General features: G+C 41.0%; 1 protein-coding gene across 2 annotated transcripts in view; it reads right to left on the reverse strand.

The window, feature by feature from the left end:
• PAX3 (paired box 3) overlaps positions 1-14,415 on the reverse strand; it is an 88,750-nt gene extending 74,335 nt beyond the window's left edge. The window contains exons 1-4 of one of the 2 annotated variants that reach the window (XM_026701123.2): positions 13,888-14,415; positions 11,351-11,586; positions 8,848-8,977; positions 5,974-6,108 (exon numbers count right to left, since the gene is read on the reverse strand). In XM_026701123.2, coding sequence (XP_026556908.1) covers positions 5,974-6,108; positions 8,848-8,977; positions 11,351-11,586; positions 13,888-13,972 — 586 coding nt within the window. In that variant the 5' untranslated portion in view covers positions 13,973-14,415. The remainder of the gene's footprint in view (positions 1-5,973; positions 6,109-8,847; positions 8,978-11,350; positions 11,587-13,887) is intronic. The other variant, XM_026701124.2, reaches the window with a different exon arrangement.
• Between the last annotated feature and the right edge of the window lie 2,895 nt (positions 14,416-17,310).

The raw sequence follows: 17,310 nt of genomic DNA on the forward strand, positions 1-17,310 counted from the left end.
ATTGTTGCACTGTTTGAGAATTCAATAAAGATACTAGTGCAATCAATGATGCTGACACACCTAGTTTTTCTTGAAAGTCTGGTTGGTGTTTTATGTAATTCTGCGCTTTGTCCTATTAAAGGAAGGTCATTGGTTCTACCGTCTACTAGAATAGTCATGTTTAAAGGTTTCTCTTATCTCACTCCAGTTCTCTGGAATAGACTCTTCCCACTAACAACATTTCTTTCCTAGATGCTTTAAAACAAACACTTCTTCCCTTGATTGTGTAAAAATTAATATTAATTAATGGCATGTGCCAGAGTCCTTTGAGTTCAATCTCCTTATTTCTGTTATGATATTATAAGTAATTACAATATTACAGAACTTAATGTTTAATTCTATGTTTCCATTGTGTTTAGATAATATAAGCAATAAAAAAACTGCTATGATTTTTTTTTCCTGTAGGATGTTCATTAGAAGTTTTGTCTTTTCAACATTTGGAAAGAAACTAACTTTTCTGTCACTATGAAAATCTGAATCATAAGAACTACAAAGAATCTCCCTTGATGTCAATGTCTAGAAAGTTATTTCAATGGATTTTCTGTTTCACACAGGTATTATTTACCGAATAAAAGTTTTCTTTGAATGCTGTCTTTTCTCCAAGAAAAAAAAAATCATATTGGATGTTATTTTATTTGTATAAATAAAGCAGTAAATCAGAAACCAATTCTGAGTTATCCTTATTAATCTAATTCAAACATGCCAGCTACTAAAACATGCATGCTTTCTTTAGAGTGACTAGATATACTTATTTAATCTTTGAAATTATTCATGTGTTTGCATTTTTTTAAATAGTCAACAGTTTCTTCTCCATAAGAAATATTGTGTAGTAGTACCAATGAGTATACAGCGTTTTAGAAACATAGCAAAAATATATATAGCCTGTGTCCATCTTAACTATCATAGATATCCCGAGCTATTCTATTGATGTGAAAAACTGAAATGTGTATTTTTTTAAAAAAATATCTTCTCTCTGTTTGTATTTCATGTGAGTTATTTCCAAAATGCATGTAGGAGCTTTTATTGCAATTTGTTTAGCATATATTTTCCATACAATTCCCCTGCAAAACTCAAGTTGATAGGTGGAATTTCCATTAATAAGTACTAACTAATAATTGTCTTCATCAACAAAATTAGCACAGCTAACAAGTAATGATAAACCGCAGTTCAGTGCAAGTGCTTAGATGCAATTTCCATTTCATTGGTATTCCAGAAAAAGCTCATGCGGCATAATTATTTTAAAAATCATCTGGAACATGATGTTCAAATTCTTTAATATCCATTCTTTTAAGTACTCAAAAATATTTTATACTACTAATAAACTTGTGTTGCTATTTTTATCATTGTTAGTAATTGTGGTCACAATTAAAATAGATGTTAAAATTACCCTTCAAGCAGAAGCAAACAAAAGGGGAAAAAGTTACATTTTCAGTTTTGCACTAACAAGAATTTCCATTTATTCTGCCCATATTGGCAAAACAAATAGAAACAAACTCTCTTATGTTTACAATTAAAGTTAATTCAAAACAAAAATTGTTTGCAGCTTGAAGCACCTCAGTTTTAGGATTAAGCATCATGAAGTACTAAAAGAAAATATTTTGAAATAAATATACTGAAGGAAATGAAAACAGCAATGGAGGAGAGGAAAAGATGGAGATACAAATTATTTCCATTATTTTTAATGGAAATAGCTAAAAGTTGGAGAAATTTAATTTAAAATCAATAAAACGAATTCTCAAATGTGTGTGTTCAAACCTGAGAGACTGAGAAAGAAAAATAAAGGCAGGTCCTTCCATTTAAGTTGCTTATGAACTGCAACCAAGGAATCTATATTAGAGGCCACTTTAAAAAATGTACATTGCCAATTAACATGAATCATTTCTTTCTTAATCCAGTCCTCATTCAACACATTTTCCCGCTATTAAGATATATTAATAGTGATCTACTTTCATGCAAAAAAAAAAAAGCTGCCTAAACAGTGACCACAACTATACAAAGTAGGAGACAGAACTAAAAAAAATTCTTCGGTCTATAATAATAAAGAGAATGATGTACATAACTTGCATAAATACGGGACATGACATTCTGTTATTTGCCAAATCAAAAAAACAAAAAAACAAAAATCAAAACAAAACGTGCTGACATAATATTCCTCTGTGTGAATTTGTGATCTTTCTTTTTTCCTTCATATACATTGAGCCTCTGTGAAGATGCAGTTCTTAAATCTCTAATAGTCTTGAGGGTGTTTGTCCTCCCTCCTGCCCTTCTTTCCTTTTTAGCTTTTACAATGCAAAGGGATACTATAGTCCTGAAGAATGGTTTCAGTTGTCTATCCTGAATGGCTGTCGGCATCTCTAGCCATCTAGAAAGGCTAGAAACATTTTGTAGGTGAAAATAGCCACTTTTTCCACGGTGGAGAGTCCATAAAACTCCTCAGAGCATCAGCCATTGGGACTCATTGAATAATTCATCCCTCATTGCAAGCCCATAATGTCTTTTCTGGGCCCTATTGTGAAGACTGTTTTCTCTTCTTTTCTCCTTGAATTATAAAAAGGGTGCCTTCTTTTGTCCATATCAAGCTGCTGCTAGCTGAACCTTTGTCTGGCCAGAGCTAAAGTGTGAGTTTCAATGGACTCTCCCGTCTTTGTTTTCCAAGTTCATCTCCAAGTGTAGATTGTGTATAGAAGGCTTTCTTTGTAAAAGCTGGAAAAGTTGTACAAATGTTTGACCAGCTCATTTGGTACTTTTGTCTCCTGTTCTGGGCCTATGGTAGATGTGAAGGGCAAACTTTAGAGGAGGACTGTCAGAGAACCTCAGACAACAAGTCACACAGAACATTGGCGGCAGCAGACTGCCAACCTAGGCAACAAGTTCTTGTAAACCTACTACCTATAATATCAACAAAAGGAAACATTATGGACAGAAATAGACTGACTAGCCTCCTCTTCACTTAGCCGGTAAAACACAACACACTTAAATACAAACTCATGCACAAATGTGTAGAAATTAAATCTATCATACTTGATCCAGAAGACATTTCTATGCAGTTAAGTTGGTCAACATTACTTCCAAATAAAACTATTTTTTTTTTAATTTGAAAAGTTTGTTTGTTGCTGGATCTTGGAGCAAACATGCATAGAGAAGGCAGTCCATATCTTCAGAATACTGGGATATTCCTTAATCTATTTACACTCTGTAAATGTTCACATGTTTCTGAATTTACAAACCAACCCATACATAGAAGCAAATCACCCTAGAAATAAATGGGATGTATAAACTCTGCCTAGAGTCTACTGTACAGCTATCATTTCTCTCTCAGGTTTCAATTTTTGCGAAGATACTGTGAAAAATTAGAATGTTTATCAGAAAGGCATCAAAACTGCTTGGGATAGAAAAGTCTTGCTCTGCGCTTGAGGTGTATTTCAACCACAAACGCATTCCCTTAAAAATAGTTTTCACTGAAGTTGTAGTCAATGCAGCTTCTCAAACAGGCCACAGCTGACAGCATCTTGACTTGAAGCCCTTCGGGGAAAGGGGCAGGATCACGACCTTCTCCCAAGGATTTTCCTTCTCCCTTCCTAGACAGGCCCCTTTTTATTTAATGACTTCAGCTTGACTAACCCCAAATACTGCCCTGATTTAAGGACATAGAGGGATGGGTCTCAACAGATCCAGCCACACGATTGAGCAACTAGCTTTTCACAAAGAATTCAGACAAGGAACCTTCCTCTTCCCCCACCCACCCGCCCTGCTTTGTCCAGCATCAGGAGCCTTTTTTCCCTCCAGATTGCAAAGTGTTCACAAATAACAATTGTATACTGTGAGAGCTGAAAATTGCAAAAAGGGAGAAAGAGAAAAGGCAGAACTTCATCCTTATCTTCTTGCAGGTATTTATCTTCCCTCTAAAGCAACATTTTCTACCAAAGTTCAGGACACTTCCCATTTCAAGTATGAGCCAGCAAAATTGCAAGCCGTTTGTTTCATACAGTAAATGTAAGTAATTCAATATTTCTACCATGATTTTTAGACAAAGTGGAATTATTACCTTCATCCCATATTTTTCTCCATGAATATTGGAAATATACTCTGGATGTATGCCTTTCAGATCAGACGTCTACATGTTACCAAGGAAGTTCCTTCTCTCAAGAAATGAAGAACAAAACTGCTTCAGCTCATGAGATTTCCAAAGCTATCAATTACTCGTAAAGAAATCTGGGTGGCTGCATTCACTAACTTGCCAGTCATAGAGGGGCAAAGTCCCAAAAGTCGCATTGGTACAAGAACATGCTATGCTTGGTGACGGTTAACCTAGTTTAGATATTCAGGTGGGAGAGGAAGACTAGAATGCCGATCCCATTCATTTGGTCCATTTATTGTTGACTGTATTGTAAGAATCCAGAAATCAGTTTAGTCAATGCCAGGTATGTGTGGTATATCAATATTGCTGTGTTTGATTGTGTGGGAAAAGGCTTACCCCCAGAAAGAGACCTTACAGCAGCAACCTTTACTTGCTAGGATGAAGAAACGTGAATATAAATGTAATAGTAGCATGTCTATTATTACATCTAGAAAAATTAAGTAGCTCCAAGTTAGCTTCCACTAATTGTGCTGACACATATTTACAAAGAAGCAGTCATAATTAATAAACTGCATTTGGGGGGGGCGGGACTGGAACTTGTTCATCAGTAGTAAAGTAACATTTCATGAATGGATTGATTTGAGTTGAACTGAGTTGAGTTCTATGGCAGCCCATCTCAACAACAGAGTCAATTTATTGGCTGCACCCCAACAAATACGTTTCATTGCATTTAATGGGACATCCTTCCTGGATTCTAGACTCAGAAAGTGAACTGAATAAAAGAAAAGATCAATGAACTTTGAATTTTACCTTAAACAATGGACCTAGTTTCTTCCACGTTCTCTGCTAATTAAGCCACACTGATTAAAACAGGTCTTAAAATCATTGAACAACAGTTCAAATGTTGTTGACTATTATTAAAATGCTTCTTTCCTTTCCCCCTGGAGCTTCCATCCCTTCTAAGAAACCTGTACTCACTATCTATCTTAGGAAAATCTGTCTGCTTCATTATGGCACCAAAAGACATTGACTTTGAATCCACAAAACCAAGAAGGATATTTTCACCACAATATACCAGTAAGGTTTTCATTTTCCAAGTGTGTTTCTTCTAGTTTCTAGAATAATTTTAGAATTTCCTAGAAATCAAGGGACAGGATAAAACTTAACTAGGATTAAAATCTGTCTAACACCAACTGAAATGAAGATTTAGGCACAGTCCATTTCTGAAAATTTCTCTCCCTAGATCTGGAGAGCTGGACTGCACAACTGAGGAAGTGAAGCCTGGTGCAGGACATAATCATTTTTGAAGTGGCACTAAATTCTTTTCTTTTTTAGAGAGAGAGAGAGAGAGATAATGTTGTGTAAGTTCTCTTGTTTGGATCCTTAAGACTGACATCTACCACAGGAGAAACAGAGAGGCAGACAATTGCAAGCGTGCTTTTCAATTGGTCCACTGTTCACCATCTTTGAAAAGTTTTCCAAGTTGACTCAATTACCCCTGCTAAAATCTTCACCTCCAAGAGGCATTTTTTGCAACCCACATCCTATGGGTCCCCAGAAAGTCACGGAGTTTCCTAGGTCTGGTCCCCGCAATTAGGTTTTTCCAATTCATTCAGCTCTACTAGCCTCCCTTACCGCTCCAATGCAAAAGAAAAGGAAAACAGCCAGATGCGCCCACCTGCAACAGCGGTCCCCACCATGCAGATAATCCAGCGACCTCTTTCGCGATACATCCCAGGGAGTCAAACCCCCTCGGACCCTCCGAGGTCTGGCCGCGCTTTTCTGCAAGGCAATCGCCCTCTCCCCCCCCCCAGCCCTCCCCTCCCCCAAGCCCGGGGAAGGTGACCGACTTTTACCTCTTTCGCTGAGGATGCCGTCGATGCTATGTTTGGCCTTTTTCTCGTTCTCTTCCGCTTCCTTACGCTCCAGCTCCCCTTCTTCTTCTTCTCCTTTCCCAAATTTGCTTCTCAAAATGCGGCTGATGGAGCTCACTTGAGAAAGAAAGAGGAAAGAGAAGCGTGAAGCGGGGAATCGGGAGAAGCCGGGCTGGGGTGTTGAAGTCCTTCTTGGATACATAAGAGAACTGAGAAGATGCTTGGAAACAACGACTTGTGCCGAGTCCTCTGGTTGCAGTTTCCCGATCTTTTATAATTGGTTCCCCCGCTCCCGCCCCCGTTTCTAATAACTCGAGGGGGAGCTCACAAGCTGGTTTAGTTTGCAAAAGATCCTCTTTCGGCTAGTTATTGGATCAAAGTATCCTCTGACTCGCCACGCAAGTTTGAACCCTAAAACAACCGAGGGAGTTGAATTTGTTCCCTGGACGTGTTGTGGGTCCAACGCAACGGGCGATGCTTTCAAGCGACTCGGTTACATGGGTCGTATGAATGAATGAACGCGGGCCCGAGGCTGCGAAGTTTGACCTTGATGTGTTTTACGACGACAATCCATGGGACTAATTTATAATTTAACCTGTGGAGCCAATCAGGGAAACGCGTGTTAATGGAAAACCCATGGATAAGTTCCGCAGAAGCAAGCGAGTTACAGGAACGCAACTATGGAAAGGAAAATCTATGCACTGAAGAACTGGGCGAATTGCCCATCCCCGGGGCGGGAGGAGGAGAAACATGTCGGCACTACTACTACTACTACAGGTACTAAAGGTTTGCTTTTGTTTAAAAAGAGTAACGGGTCATCCAAGTTAGGAAAAAGCAAAGAGTGGCATACTTGTTCTTTAAAGATATTGAAGTAAGCAGCGCAGTTTTGCAGACTTGAAGCAGTTAGTTCTTAAATTAGCGGAGGAGCAGCTCGAGGGACACGCGATTCCTTCCAAGCCATTTCAGACGGCAGAGTCTTCTTCCAAGCTGCAGAACCGGAGCGACTCGCAAGCCCTGTGATCTTACCTGCACTTCACCCGCAAATCCCTAACCACTTTTGGGGATTTCAGTCGAATGATTTCTAACGGTCCCTGCGGTTTTCTTGGAAAGTTTTGGGAAGTGGTTTGACACTGCCTGCTTCGTAAAGTTGAGAAAGAGTGACTGGCCCAAGGTCATCCTTCTGGCTTCCTGGCTAAAGCGTGACTACAACTCACGATCTCCTGATTTCTAGCCTGGAGTCTTAATCACTGCACCAAATTGGCTTCAAACAGGTCCCTACTCATCGCTCTTAGAAAAGTTGTCCTCTCTGTATTTTAAGCTTTATTCTTTGTAGTACACAGTACATGATTTGTACCCTTGTAAGAATTCAAGCCAGAGGTCTCCAAACTTGGCAACTTCAAGACTTGTGGACTTCAACTCCCACAATTCTCCAGCCATGTTGAAATCCATAAGTCTTAAAGTTGCCAAGTTTAGGGACCCCTCACCCAAGTCTTTAATGGTGCCCAGAAAAAGAAAACTGCCTTGAAAAGATTTGCCCTAAACTTCCAAAACAAAAAACCTTAAAGCGTAGTTGTTGCCACAAGACAGTATTACTTTTGAGAAGGGAAGTACCTCGAGATAGCCTTGATATCCTCCTAGAAGGAGATGGAAATGAAGACCATTTCTTTTTCTGATATATTGTATACCAGTAGATCTCTTGGTTTCTTTTCGAGAACAAGAGGTCACCACCAAACAAGTCCCTCCCGTTTTGTTTTTCCTTTTTTGCTTCTCCCTCTTTTACCCTCCATTATTTCTTCTAATAACTGGTAGTTAGGTGCAGATTGGAAAGTCTTGTACCAGACTGACTGAGACCGCAACAGCGCTCCAGAGACCAACGACCCAGAAGGGATCTTGGCTAACGTAAAATATTGGAACTATAAGTGAAAAGCAAAAACACTCGTGCGGAGATAGCTGCACACGCAGTAACTGCCGGTCTCCCACACGATCCTGCCCCAGCCTTCGAGGAAAGGAAGGGAAGGAACGAAAGCTTCACATGATCGGGTGTGAAGTAAAAAACGAGCCTCATGCCGCGTAGAAACAAGTGGCCACACGGTGGTTTACCGGATCACGCGGGTGTATGAGTTGGGTAGAGAAGATGTGCCCAGGAAGCGAAGCTCGTGGGTCCTCCTATCCTCCACCACCCGAACCCAGTCTGCACCGCCTAGTTAGGACCTCACCGCCTTTTCGCCCTTCCCTTTCATCTGCTACCATTAAAATAAAGCCTGGCTTTCCGCATTCATCCCCCGATGGCGGGATGTGTGTGTGTGTGTGTGTAGGGGAAAGGGGAACATGCACCACTGTCAATAATGTAGCTTCCCCCCCCCCACTCACCCCCCCCCCCCCTCATCCCCTGGGCTTGAAATCAGGAAGAGCCGAACGCAGCGTTGAATGGATTTGGGCAAGTGCGACTTCCCAAACCTCATCGTTCTTTCGCGACCCTCCCCTTCAAGGCCATCCGAACCCCCCCACCCCCGAGCTCCCTTCTGACCTGCGGAAACCGGCCTGGGCATCCCCAGTTAGGCTGGGTCTGGTGAGCCCCCCCCCCCCGGGGGTGGGGAGGGGTGAACTGTGGTCCCATTTAGACGTCGGGGGCTTCCTTTTCCAAGCGGCTTATTTCTAAGCAGGGTCCCTCCCAAGTATACCCTTTAAGTTCAAGGGTAAGACTAAAAAGCAAGCACCAAGCTTCCATTCATACCCCGTCTTTTTCAGACCGCTAAAGGAAGCAGCAAGTATTCCGTTGGAGCTAGAGAAGGACGGGTAGGGTAGGGTGCAGAACTCCCAGGCTACGGTCTGAACTAGCTTTCCCGGGAGACTTACCTGAAGGCACGGTATTTCTGTCGCACACGCCGTCCTTCAGCAATTTGTCCCGGATCTCCCAGCTAAACATGCCTGCGTTCTCCCGCTTGTACTCCTCGATCTTCTTCTCAACATCCGGCGTCGTCACCTGCTTTAATAAAAGCAATCCAGAAAGGAAACAAGGTTTGTATTCCGGGGGTGGGGGGGCGGCAAGGGGGGGAGCACGATAGAAGAAGGGCGAAAGGAAGGGAAGGGGCGAAAGGCAAGAGGCGACGGAGAAAGGGAGGTAGCAAAAAGGCGAGGTTCGGCGGTGCAGAGCAAAACAGCGCAACATCGAGGAGCCTATCTGGACAAGACTTCGCGCCATCCGTTTTGAAAGGGGAGCCTTGGACGCCTGCCTGGCCTAAAGCAGCGAAGTCAAGAATACGGTATGATTCAGGGAGGACCGTTTAAAATTAGCAAGACGGATGAAAACAACACTCGTTAATGCGGGGACGGAGAAGTTAAGAATCGAGAACTAGTCTTACTTAAGAAAAGAAGAAAGAAATATGTGGTTTATTCTCACAAAAGGGGTCAAAGGAAAATTAACTGGCACTCAATCCCATCCCCAAAATATTCAATAAAATTAAACGTTTCTTTTAAACCAATAAAGATTGAATGCAAAGCCAAAAGGGAATATAATTAAAATATTCAAAGGTGGGGTAAAGAAGAGTCAACACAGAGAAAAATCCCACTTAACTAATGATATAAAAATGTTATTAAGAAAACAGTTTTGAAAATGAAATAAAACTTTCGCTGAACAAAAGCAATCGCAAATTTTTTTTCCCAGAAAAGGGAAAGCAGAGGCTGCGTTTTTCTGTGTTCACGTGAATCATGCAAAATATTATTTAAGAAAAGTCTGCTGTAGTGTAAATCTACTTCATAATTTGGCTGGTCATTTGGGTAACATTCTAAATGTATAAATATATAAATGTTACAAAATATATACATCTTCATGTCATAAATATTTCATTCCAAAGCAAGTAACTACAAAGTAAACTACTTATTCCAATTGGTATTTATGTCCACTAACCCCAAATCTGTTTAGAATTGAGATGGAATTGCAGCAGCTTAGTGAAAACTGGATTACAGAAAAAGAAAATCTGAAAGTATAGTTTCACTTTGGTTTAACCCATACTTATCAGTCACGTTTGCTTGCACACTCACTGTCAAGCTCTAACTAGTATTAAGTAATGATCTTAGAATTGCATTCGTTGTTGGATGTCTGGGTGGTGGTTTTGGTTGAGGTCGCTGTAGCAAAAACAGACCCCACTGCCTTGAGAATCCACAAGTGCCCTGAAAAGGAAAGGGAAACTTTGGGCTTCTCTGGAATCTAATTTCCATGCTGTTTCTCAGAAACATTCCGGCAGGGTTAGTGACCAACAGATTGTGGGAAACAGATCGGGCTCACCTAAGTCTCTTAATTTAGGATTGGGTGACCTACACAAATTCTCTGAACAGCTCTACAAAGGAAACAAGTGAAAAGAAAGGGTCGTTTTGCATAGCGACTAGTAAGCCAAGGAGTTTTAAGGCTAGGAAGGAGATATGCCCCACCCCCATGTACAAGTCCAGCTAGGCAAAGGAGAACTCTGTATTCTCGGTCCTCTTCAAGGATGGAGGAGAAAGTCTAAATAATCAGCTCTGTTGACTTCAGAAGGTGCATGCAAGCTTTCCACCATGTGTGGAAGTGGTTGGGAGGACAAGTTGCATTGTTGAGTAACTCTGCGGATCTGTTTGGCTTAAGCCTCTTTCCACAATATTCTGAGGAATCCCTAAGGGCTAAGTTTGCAAAGTACACTTACCTACACTTATGCCAAATTCAGTTTTCAGTGGCACAGTGAGCACTGAACAAGCCAAAACAGATGAGCTAAACTGAAATGCCAGACTAATATGGAAACCCAGTCTGGGGTTCACTACAGAGTTCTCCTCATGAAAATTACCCTTCCCTAGCTGGACCAAAAGACCTGCCACTGTGTTATCCAAATTGTTACTCCCACTCTGTGCTCATAATGCCCTGCTAACCAAAAGCTTTGTCCTCATAGATTGGACCTCTCATGCTAGAGACTGACAAATGACATGTCTGATATATTTTGCCAGTACGTTTCCAACCTGGTCAAGGGACCCTACTGATCACCTTCATCTCTACAACTGATAACCTGATTGGACCTCATAGTAATTTGCTATAGTTCATTTCCCCCCCCCCCACCATATCTTCTTGCCCATTGCAAAAAAATTATGTTTAGGATGAAATTATGTAGGAGAGAGAGTCTGCGGGATTTCAAACTACCCATATATACCTCCAGTAGAGGGACTGAGACAACCCACAATAAAGAAAGCTAGAAAAAGAGAAGCTGAGATGAAGGTGGTTGACCTTCTTCAAAAGTGCCAGATTAACTGTATACTCTGCAAGAAACATTGACCTCCATGCTAACTGAGCCAAGCTAACCTGTTCTAAAGTAAGGTGACTGTCTTCTGAGATACTCACCTTGGGTTTGCTGCCCCCAATGGCCCCTGGCCTTATGGAGCCTGTCTCCTGGTACCTGCAGAGAATCTTGGAGACACAGCCGTGAGACACTCGGAGCTGGCGGGAGATGACGCAGGGCCGGATGCCATGATGGGCCATCTCCACGATCTTGTGGCGAATATGGTTGGGTAGGGGCCTGCCATTGATAAAAACACCTCCGAGCTGATTGACTCGGCCTTGGCCTAGAGGAGTGGACACTGGATAGAGGGAACATAAAAAAAAGTACTTGTTTGGGAATGAGCCAAGTACATCTATATGTCCTTCCTGCCAAATTCCAGAGAAGAGGAATAATGCACAGGACAAACATAAGAGACAAGCATAAGAGACTAGCAGTAGACCTTAAATTCACCATATGGTGGTAAGCTAATATTATCCTGAAACTCAAATCCAAAATACTTTTCCTGGAACATGAGAGTCACATATTCATAATTAGCTAAACCAGATGATTTACTTCAACTGAGGCAACTGAACAAGCCAATTTTCGTACTCTTAGCAGAAAGAAGGCAGCCCATTTAGTTTCTGACCTTAAAGAACCTTCCTTGAAAATGAGTTATTTAAAGTTTATATTGACTAAGTCCTTTCATCTTCTAGACAGATTCAGTAAAAATTTCAGGCTGTTATGTTCAATATGAATTTGAAATCCAGCAGTCTTGCACTGTACCATAAAAGTGACCTAATAAAAGAATTATCTCCTCATCTCTGAAGACAAATGAGCAAACAAACAAACAAAAAACAGAGGAGATAATTTCTGAATTAAAACAGTGGGTGACAGCATAGAAAGCTACTTCTGTGATAAGTAGCAACTTGTAATTGTCTACAATGAAATCTCTAAGTGTACTACTTTGGACCATGCCTGTCTACTACATCTCCAAAAAAAAAAAAAACCACCTAAAATTCTGTAGATATTTGAGAATTTTGGGTCAGGGTACAATACTTTTCAATGCATAAATGGTTCTATTCAGAGAAAAGGACCTGTTGAAATAAATGGTTTGAAGTCAGTACTAACTTTAGTCTATGGATTTTAGTTGGTCTGCCCTAATCATGGCTGAATCTTATTTAAATCCACTATTATTTTTAACATTAAGATTTTAATTCTATTTGGGTTCTATTACATTTCCATTTAAAATGTAGTTAGAATTGTTTAGAAAAAATGTTGCTCTACTTGCTAGACAAATCTGTGATAAGAATACAACTATCAATACAGCATTCATCTAATACAGTGAAGCTGAAAACTGACTTGGAAACAACAATTTTTTAAAAATAATATGCCAAACTATCTCTGTGCATCTATCCCTTTGCTTAGATACACGTTCATTTTCTACCAAAGCAATTTGCATAGTGTTGCTCACTGTTTGTTTTGCCACCTTGAGCTCCAGCTGGCTAAAGATTTGCCACTTTCCTGACTCTCGTGCGAGTTAATGACTTCAAATGTACACACTACCCAAAGAAGGAGAAGACATTTCACCTGTATTAATAAACAGGGCAAAAGAATCTGCAACTCAAACTTTTCTAGGAATCAAAAGAAATGGAAAGGAAACGCAGACGATGCCTCTGCAAATCGGAATGTACTAAATTGCGTTTGAGTTTGGGCAGATCTCTTTAATATTCTAGGTGGGGGAGGGAGTTCTTTAAACAAAGAAAACATTGGACAAAGTTTTTAAATTTTTGACAAAAGGCGGGGAAATTAGAAGCTGAATTGAAATAGTATGCTTTCAAAGGAAATTGTTCGGTAAGAAAATTAATCATTGCGGCTGTACAGCACTACAAAAAATTAAATTATTGTTAGAAGCAAGACTTTATTATCCAGAGGAAACCAGATAGCAGTAAAGAGAAGGCCTGGTGCTACGAACTCTTTTCTACCTAAAGAAATTTGTTTTTAATCCCTAGCTGAGTTAGAAATATAAGAACCGCTGTTTCAAAATGGCTACAAAGTTTCTTGGCTCCTTCACCTGCGAGATACGGAGGTGGCAATCCATTATTTGCAATGGCATTTAATGTGGGGAGGAAAGGAGGGAAATTGACTGTTGGGAGCGCAGCTAATTTCTACCTTCTCCGGCATTCTTTCTCTCCCTTTCCTACACAAGATACAAATCAAGTAATCCAAATTTGCAGGCAGGCTCTGGGAAAGGGAGCAAAACCTGGCGCATGTTTTTTTGTATATATACGCACAGCATAAATATATATATAAAATGCTGCTGTGTATCGCCTCTATTCCTATCCCTGATTTGCTTCCTTGGAAGTATGCCACTTGAACTGCGGTGGCCTTGTTTTTTCTTCCATTGGCAAGGGTGCTCATTCCGAGCGTTTTCCTCTTCGCCCTGGCTCGATCTATGCGCCGCTAACAAACTCGTCCCAGAAACGCAAGGAGCTCCAGATCCACAACCAGACCCATTTCATCGGCTTCCCTTACCCAAAACGAAGACTACAGGGATTAAAACGCTCCCCGCTTTTCTTATTTTTAAAATTCCCTTTTTTTCCAACTCTCTTGCTGGTCTTACCTTCTAACGGAAAACCGCTGCGAGGATAATTCTGTCCGGGAGCTGGTCGCATCATTCTGGGGACAGCTCCACCCAGAGTTGTCATCTTAGTGGCACCTTGGCTTTCTTACACGTATTATATCCAAGAATTGAGAAGGGGCTTTGGGAAAGGGGGGAGGTAGGTCAACGTGGAGAGCAAGTCCGCATAGGATAAGGGGAGGGGGAGGGTTAATTTAAAATCTAGAGAGATTGGGATTGAAAACGTGAGGGGGGGTCGGAAAGGGAGGGGGGTCCAACTTGAGGAAGGGGGGAAGGGAAGCTCTGCTCTCCTTTCTGTCAGAGGTATCTTAGAGGGGAAATGTGGCGGAGAAAGAGAGAAGAGCGGGAGGGAAAAGTTTTTGTCCGAAAAAGAGGGATTCGCAACGGCTTCAGCTGGCTGGAGAAAACTGCGAACGGACGGCCCTTTCCCCTAGGAGAAATTCGCATTGATCTCGCCCGGCTTGAGTGGCAGGCGACGGGGATGATTTCTCCTTGTTCTTGATTTGCAGTGAAAGGAAACTCAGCTCTGGAGTATTTATTAGTTCTTTCACCCCAAGCTTCCTTAGGATCTCTGCGTCGCGATTGGCCAGCCGGAAGACTGTCCCGTCTGGAGAAGCCCGGAGCTGATTGGACGAAAGCGCCAACTTTCTCTTCTCATCCTGACAATTGAAGAGCTCCGGCTTTGGAGTGCGACCCGCGATTTGACTCTCTTTTCCTTGATAAAAGTGTGCTTTTCTTTTCCCCCTTTTTCTTCTTTGCAGAAAAAATGGCTGGGCGAGTGGAGGGGGAGGGAATCTAGGAGGGTAAGCGGAGAACCGGTCTAATTCCCCCCCCCCGCCGTCGATCCGTTGGTCGGTGGGTCTTTTTTACAACTTCTCTTGGCACAATGCCATCGGGGAGAAAATGACAATAGGGGAATAGCCAGCCTCTGGATTGCTTGGATTCAGAAACTTTCTTTGCCAGTCCCCCCCTGCCCCCCTCCCCACCAATTCGGTCTTTGCGGTGAGGTTATATATGTGCAGCTGTACGGGGATAGCCTGGAGAAATTAAAAGAGAAACTTCAGCCGTTTCTCCTGAGAGGTCTCTTTGTCTTCCACACTCCCGACTGGATTCCCCTGGGCGTGTGTCTGACGTCCACCAAAATTCTCTCCGACCCCTCGCCCCTTTCCCCAACCCTACCTCGATGCCCTTCCCAGTTTCTCTGAAAACTTTTCTAAGCTGCAGTTATATTGGAGAAAATTAGTCAGGTTTTTTTTTTTAATTCCTGGGTGGAAGGGGTGGGGACGGGCACAAGCCAATGGTGAAAACAGGCATCTCCGTCTCTCCCCAAGAGACGTTCCTGCTTTCAAAACTGAACAGACGGAGGCATCCCTTTGAATTCATTTGTGAAATTCTGCGTGAGGTGGAGAGATACAAAGATACGATATATGTATTTATTAAGCTGAATTTCGTTAAGAAGCGCTTATTCCCGGGAATTTATTGTAGCATTGAAACTAAACTGCTGGGGGAGAGAGAGGAAAAAGGATTTTTTTTAAGAGAGAGAGAGAGAGACAGAGAGACAGAGAGAGAGAGAGAAAGAAAGAAAAGAAAAGACTGACTAGGAGCTGAAGTGACCACAGCAGGATATGACGCCAGGAGTGTTGTAAAGACTGTCTGTCTTTAAAGAAGGTACCATTGTGCATGTCCTTTTATTTATAACTTGGTAAGTGCCAGCAAACTCGCCTCCTTTACACTCTGAAGTGCCAGCCCGGCTTTCCACAGCGGTCCTTTTTGGGGGGCAATAGTCTATTCAGTAACTGTCACTCTCAGGCTTCAAGTTATTCAAGACCTTAATCAATCAAAGGGATGAGAATCGTTCAGGTTTTCCCCCCCTCTCCTTTGAAATAAAGGAAACAATGAGGTTGGAACTGACGCTCTCTCTTCCCTCTCCCCTTCTTCAGCAACTTATAATTCATTTTGGGATTATTGATTTTAAAAACAAAACAGAAAGGCTGCTCATTTGCTAACTCGGAATGAAAAGTCAGCGAGGACACTAAAATAAAGTGAAAACAAATTTAGATCTGAGAAACGAGGTACCCTTTCCGACCAACGTGACACTGATAACTAAACAGAATTCCATGAGCAAAAGTATTTAAAGGCAATATAATGTAAGCGTAAGTGTGGCTGTGTAAATGCATCTTAGTATATTATTTGGATGGGTAATATAAAAATCAGGATTCTTGGATGTCACTTGGACATCACTGAAAAGAAGTGGATGTGCTAACAGGAGTTTGTGATCGTCACTTTTAACATGTGCTCACTTGGATAAGGCGGCATAAGGAATTTGTTTTGCCTTCTAAAGCATTCAGAATGCCTGGAAGGGGAATTGAAATGGCGTTTGGAAGCACAGAGACGAAAATGGCTTTAAAGATAACAGATGCTTTACCGAAGTTGAAGAAGGAAAAGAAACACAGCTTGTAGTTATATTGTTTTCATACGCAAAAGATTAATTTCAATGAAATTATGCCCTTACTCTCAAATAGTAAGATTAGAATTGAAGGATCGATCATAAATGTTCCCAGAAATTCAGCTGCATCTGGAAAACAAGCCAGAATCCAATAGTTTTTTCAAAGCATTCTGAATTTCCCAGACTACTGTGTATAATTGAAGGAGTTAGAGCTTTTCATCATTTTAAAAGCCTAATTATAAAAATAGAGCCTTTGTAAATTCCACCTCCTTTCCCAAACCTTCCCAAACTTTTATTTAGATATTAAATTTCCCCTTGTATTTAGGAGTTAATAGTTGAACAATGTAAGAAATGTATTACTGTATTGCATGTGTTCAGGGGTTTACATGGTATCTTGAAGCCTGGATATACATATATGGACGCATTTAAACAGATAGCCTAAATTAAAACATCATTCTTTGAAAGCTGGTTTTATTAAATCTAACGAATTGAAGAGTCATACAATTTTGTGTGTCCAGTCACCCATAAGTCCAACAGGATACAGTAAGAATTACTTTCAGGTAAGTAGGAAAGTCTAACTTCGTTGAAGAAGGAAATTTCCCCATAATTCTTACCCTTATAAATAACCTATATTTCAGTTAAAACGTTCACACCCATAAACCTACTATTAATTCTATGAACATCTTGCCCCATGATGGATTGAATGGAAATGCAAAGCAGTAAGTTATTAACAGACTTGATCCCGTCAGACTGAGGGCAACAAAACAAGTTCAATAATTTGGGAGGAGCCATTTATGCATGTTTACTCAAAAATAAATCTGGTTGGAATAAATGAAGTTTGCTTCCAAATACCTGTGGACTAATGAAGTTTGCTTCCAAATACGTGAAGTTTGCTTCCAAATACGTCTAAACTTAATTTTAAGACTTATGTCCAATTTCAGTCCCAAATTCTTGTGAAG

The sequence above is a fragment of the Pseudonaja textilis genome, chromosome 4 (genome assembly GCF_049901715.1).
Source record: "Pseudonaja textilis isolate UNSWEBS1 chromosome 4, rPseTex1.2, whole genome shotgun sequence".
NCBI classification, from domain to species: Eukaryota; Metazoa; Chordata; class Lepidosauria; order Squamata; family Elapidae; genus Pseudonaja; species Pseudonaja textilis.